This window comes from Copidosoma floridanum, unplaced genomic scaffold (assembly GCF_036245765.1).
Source record: "Copidosoma floridanum isolate Cflo_tuat_1 unplaced genomic scaffold, Cflo_Japanese_pri ptg000031l, whole genome shotgun sequence".
Lineage (NCBI taxonomy): Eukaryota > Metazoa > Arthropoda > Insecta > Hymenoptera > Encyrtidae > Copidosoma > Copidosoma floridanum.
This window is the reverse complement of record NW_028321908.1, coordinates 1239926-1246110: the sequence shown is the minus strand read 5'-3', so window position 1 is coordinate 1246110 and position 6185 is coordinate 1239926. Positions and strand designations below refer to the sequence as shown.

At 43.8% G+C, this 6185-nt stretch overlaps 1 protein-coding gene across 1 annotated transcript in view; it reads right to left on the bottom strand.

The window, feature by feature from the left end:
• Positions 1-1014: 1014 nt before the first annotated feature.
• Positions 1015-6185, bottom strand: part of LOC149373390 (polypeptide N-acetylgalactosaminyltransferase 2-like) — a 270464-nt gene continuing 265293 nt past the window's right edge. Inside the window, exon 10 of the mRNA XM_089597235.1 lies at positions 1015-1486. Within this exon, the coding sequence (XP_089453361.1) occupies positions 1205-1486 (282 nt within the window). The 3' untranslated portion in view covers positions 1015-1204. The remainder of the gene's footprint in view (positions 1487-6185) is intronic.

Sequence of the window (6185 nt, the reverse complement as noted above, 5' to 3'; positions counted from 1 at the left end):
TGCCTCTGTTGAAGTTAAGCAATAAGCAGTCGTTGAATTTTGCTTAGTTTATTTGAGTTTGCTGATCTATAGCACACCCTTCATTTCTAGCTCTCGCCTTAAAAAGGGTACGTCTAAAGAAATGTGATTTTAATCTTTTAATTGTATCTTGGTTCAGAACAAAATCGAAACATTTCTATCCTTCAGAATCTGAAACTCTAAAAATTATCAATGTTTTACTTATCGTAAAACATTGATTGGCAAATTACTTAGAACTTTTAATTATATATACTTAGGTAATATTTAAAACAAATAAGCTTACAGTTTCAAAATGATAGTCAACATGCAGGTTTTTAAATTAAAACTACTCTAAAAAGAACTATTATGTAACTGGCAGCAATGTATAAGACTTATTACCTTCATTCGCTAGAACAATAAAATAATCAAAAGAATGTCAACAGATCCTTATAAAAAGTTTATCATGCCTTTTTAGTGATAAAATAAAAAAATTTAATTATTAAAATATAGTTTCAATAATGTAGACCGCACGAAGCGCATCTAACAGAATTAGTATATCTGACCGTTCACTTTTGTAAGCGAGGATTATGAATTAATCAGATAAAAATGCCCTGCAAATAATTAGTGTTTTCTTGATCGAGAGTTAAAAATTTTACGAATATTACAGACTTCTCTCCATGACTAATGTAATTACTGCATTTCAATCAAATCTTAAATGGTATGAAACTTATATGGTTTTAATATTTTTCATTTTATCAGTGTTTATTTTAAGCACTATAACTTTTTCATCGAACAGATATTTCGTTTTTGTTTTGAGCCAAGTATCAAAAACAACAAAAACAACAACAATAATGACAACAACAACAGCAACAACAAGACTTTAACTATTATTTTCATCAAGAAATTTGCTGCTTTTAGAGCCCTCACTCCTTCACATGGCAAAATATTTCGAGATTTAAAGGTGTGTTACTCAAAAGGCTTTCGTTACAACTTTTGTTCCCTATATCTAATGGTTTTTCAAAGATTTTTACCAATATGATTAGGTAAATACTTATACTTGAAAATCATCGAAGCAGAGATAATCGCACTTCTTCACTGATGGCTTTTTTTCCTACACTACCTTATTCGAGTCCAACTCTGCATCTGCAGGGTCTTAAGTTTATAAGTTTAGTCTTTAGTATCAAACGCTTTACTTTTAAGCTCAAGGCTAATGGCTGACATGATTGTAGAGGTGCCATCGTTGGCTTTCGGCGTTTGAGTCGCACTTTTGAGCAGTAATAATGCGCTGAGAATGCTGCAGTTGCTGCCTTGAGTCGATGCAAATAGGAACGCGTGCATGTCGAATAAGACCACCCTCGAGGTGCCGCCACCTTTGGTTCTCACTACCATCGCACGTCAGCATAAGAAGCGCTGTTCCCTTCACGTAAACTGGCAGCGTTAAACAGAATTCATGGTGTCTAATTAGGCCATCCTTCGTTAAACTCCATTCCTGAAAGTGAAAACAAAAGAAAAATTTGTTAAAAAAATCTTCTCGAGTAGAGAAGCCTTGTCATTAGAATACATAACGGTTGTTAAAAAGTGGATTATAATACATCATCCATCACGATGAGTTTTAAATCAATCTGTATAGTGAATGGACGTATGTGAAAATATGAATTATACGTGTTATATATCCACCTACGAATTAGAGAAATAATAAGATGATGTACCGTCATTTTCTCGACACCATGTTATTTCCAAGCTTTACTGTACAAAAATTGTAAGTGTAAGAAAAATGAAATAGATTTGCCCCCTCACAGCCTATGTTATTTTTTCCTGTCTAGGCTGTATATATCGCGAAAGTCATATGACGTTTTGGGATCGTAATACTTAAATTTCAGCATCAATAAAAAAATTTTAATGACTGTAAAGACTTTTGGTATCACAATTTAGTGTCAATTTGAATCGTAACAGCGTCACAAAAAAAATTGTATGTGTCTTACATCTCTTTCTCCTTTTTTTACTAAGTAGCTGTCACAGGTTACAGTCACCATTGGAGACAGCAGTCAACTTATTATCTGCATTGCATCTTTGCCTCCCTCAACAAGCACGATGGCAGAAAACTGTGACAGCCAATCAGTGTTGGGAAGAGAGATGAAAGACCCACAAAATCTTTTTCCTCTCTTTAACACTATTACGCTTCTTCAGCAAGCTATTCTACTCTATTAATATTATCTCTATCGTTAGTAGAGGAATAAACTCAATGGTAATTGTTTTTCAGAGTGCAGCCCTCTGCCGCCCTGTCGACTGCATCTATGTGACGTCGCCGACTGATTTCTTATTTTAAAGAATACGTGGGAAACCTTGATAAAATTTACAAGTGAACTGTATTTAAACACTAAGAAAAGCACTAATTTTCGCGCACGTAAAATAAAAAAATAAAAAAGACGCTGTTTATGAGCCACAACGAAGATATATTTGTGACCCAAGGGAGGAAAATCTGAAGAGAAAACTCCCTGGAAGAACGAACAAATGATACAAAAGAGAATATGAAATTTGCAATTTGAGGTATAAACAACTTCCTGGTGTGAACAAGCCTCATATATATGTGTGCGTGTGTGTGTGAAGTATATGTGAAGAATGTGTGAAGTGTGCGTCAGCACTGTTCTCGCTCTCGATTACCGTGACACGGTTTCGCTGACGCGGATTTTTGCCGTGTTCACTCGCAGCACATCGATACGAAAAGATTGGATACCGATCATAACGGATCAAGGATATGAACGCGTGATCCTAAACACGTAATACCGGTATGCAAACTATGCGAAGACTTACTTCACGCGATGAAACAATGAAAATCCGATAAAACCAATAAGTACTCGAGATCGCAGTGAAAACTGTAGACCGCTGTATATCAACTGTAGCTTCGAAATGACCGCACCCTCACCAACTCTTCTCAATTTTTCGTATCTCCGCCGTTGGCGGCACTAACCCCTCTCCCTTTGATTTACCTTACGTCTCTCGGATGACGTCCACCAATTAGCGTGACGATACAGGACAATAGTGTGAAACAATACTGACTACACACGAATAAAAACGAACATAAAAACGAATCCTTTACTGCACGCTCGACGTGCTGCGAGACTTCCTTCTCCGCCGCTCGCGTATCGGCCCGTACGTCTTAGTCGTTTTCGACTAAACAGTAATCTAGATATTGATGTTATTAATCGATGGGTAAGTATTATGTCAAATTATTACTATACATTGACCTCTTCCATGTAAATTGCGCTATGTATATTCTTTTTACTTTATAGAAACGTCGCGCTTATTTTTAGAGTGAAAATCGCTGGAGTGCGAAAAACTTTGTCAATTAAAATTACAGAGCAGTGAAAAAAAGTTATCCGCTTCGGCCAGGAGTCGAACCTGGGCCTCCTTCTTGCCGGGAAGGTGCTTTAACCAACTTCGCCACCGAAGCCTCGGCGGACACCCTTCTCCACTGCTCTGTTTAGGCGTGTCTTAGGTCGAACGCTGATATTATAGATATTGATGTTATTAATCGAATTACTTTCTTATAATTATTATTATTAAAATTTTTTTCAGAAAAATTCACAGTTATCAGTCACAGTTTTTTTTGATGACATGAAAGGTGCTCCAAATCTACAATTTTTTTTTTTATTTGGATCCATTTTTTTATAACAAGTGAGACTGTGCTTATGCGTTTGAACTTTAATTTTTTCCAGATGCTTCAGATGATGCTACTGAAACTCTTGAAAATTTTTGTAAGAGTATAAATGGAAAAAAAGTGATTATTCACCGGGACAATTGTTTTTAAAATATTTTCCTGTGCTGCAGATGACTATTTCAAATCTTTTTTCCATCAAAGCCTATCGCAAACTGCAAAAGAATGACCAAAAGTATTATTTAGAAAATTGTTTAAAAAATTTAAATGTGCTTGTGCGTGTTGATCATAGTTCGTATATTTCGCCACAACTTCATTATTATCTATTGTTTGAATTATTCTTTATTAGAACGTCGAGTAAATACAAGATTGGCAGATCAGCCGTAACAGATATTTTATAGTAGGCAGATCGACGTGGAGGTCCGGTTTGAGAGTCCCCAGCGAAGCAAGAGGTCGAGGCGTGCATACACGTTGGCTCCACTAGATCAAGCTGTACGCTCGCGCCGGCAGAGACCAAGCGAGCAGCAGCTCCCTCTTCTTTGAGCAGAAAGAGGGGAAGGGGAGGGCATGGGCGCGCAAGACAAATCTTGCACAACCCGCCCGCCTCGTTCCGTGAACGATCTTAGTCTCTGCCCGCCGTACCTGGGTCAAATTCGGCCACAGGGTCTTTGGAGGTGGCGTCGCCGACACTAGGCGATCGGACAGGCAGTAGAGAGAGCTTGCTGATGGGACGGGTGTATTCACCAGTGGCGGTCTGGATGGTGGCGGCGCGAACGAGCCCGTCGGCTCCGGGATGTACCGAGATGATGCGACCGAACGGCCACGTGCCGCTAGACTGGAGGAGCGTGGTGTCCACCACGGCGACGACGTCATCAACCTGGAAATTAAGACGTGGGACCTTCCACTTGGGTCGTTGTTGGATCGTGTCCGAGTACTCGCGGCTCCAGCGGCTCCAGAACTGGTCTCGGATTCCCCGGACCAGCTTCCAGTGACTTAGGCGATCGAGCTTCTCGGGCGGGGTGCTGGCCTCAAGCACATAATTCAGCGGGCCACCGACGAGAAAGTGTCCAGGGGGTGAGGATGTCCAGATCATCTAAGCCTCCGGTGAATGGAGTGAGAGGGCGGCTATTGAGGACCGCCTCGATGCTGGCCAAAACGGTGGAAAACTCCTCGTAGGTGAAGTTGCGCAGTCCAAGGGCACGACGGAGATGATGTTTTATTGCTTTGACACCGGCCTCCCATAGTCCGCCGAAGTGGGGCGCCCGTGAAGAAATGAAGTGCCACGTGACGCCTTGTTTAGCCAGTGAGCCAGCAACACGCTTCCACTTTACTTCGGCATCCTGGAGAGCCTCGCGCATTTCACGGTCTGCGGCGCGGAAGCAGGTGGCGTTATCATTCCAGATCTCTAAGGGCCGACCGCGCCTGGCGCAGAATCTTGTGAGCGCTCTAATGAATGACTCGGTGGAGAGATCACCAACGGGCTCAAGCTGTGACGCCTTGGTGGTCATGCAGACGAAGATCGCGACGTAGCCCTTGCTTGTGCGGATGCTTCGGCCCTTAGCAGATAAAATGTTGAATGGGCCAGCGTAGTCAACTCCAGTGCGAGAGAAAGCTCGAGCAGGAGTAACCCGTGCGGCCGGTAGAGGTGCCATGTGTTGAGTGGCAGGCCGCGCCTGCAGTCAGGCGCAGACCACGCATCCCTGGAGAATGCTTTTGATTCGCCGCCGCCCGCCAACAATCCAGGCCTTGCGAGCCACATAGGCGCTGGTGACTCTGACTCCTCCGTGAAGAGCACGAGCATGAGCCCACTGGATAATGTGCCGAGCGAGGCTGCATCGGCTGTCGAGGATTGGCGTATGCTGCTCGTCGAAAGTGAGCGCAGAATGTTGGAGACGACCGCCAACTCTAAGGACGTCATCGGTGAAGATCGGGTCTAGAGACAGCAGTGAATTTTTCGCAGGGACACGGCCGCCCTTTTGCAAGCTCGCAATCTCTAGGGCGAAGAATTGTCACTGGCTGAGGCGGACGCAGGCGAGGTAGGCATCGCGCAGCTCAATCGTCGTCAGTAGGGTGAAAGGCGAGGGAGCGGGATCTCGACGTAGCTGACGACGGATCCAGCGACGCCGTCGAGAGTTCGATGACGGCTGGTTGTAACGGTCCGGAGGGGGTGCGGAGTCCCATTTGGGGCAAGCAGTGCGCAGTCAGCCGCAACGTCCGGGTTGAGTTCCGGGTTTGGAGCTGCAAACTTGCAATCGTTGGGGAGCGCATAAAGACAGCGCCTCTGACGCCAGAGATGCTCGTGACGGCTGGCTCGGGACTGGCACCAAGCTTTCGAGCAAGTGCAGTGGACGTGATTGAAATCTCCGAACAAGCGTCGACGAGTGCTCTTGCTGTGACTGTCCGCCCCCCGGGGCCCATGAGCTAAACTTTGAGCGTGGGCAAGACGGCTAGTCACAACGGTGAAGCAGCTGCCGCGTCGATCCCGTCCTTTGAGTCCGAGGTGAAGAGGCACTGCTTTGCCTCAGCTGGTGCT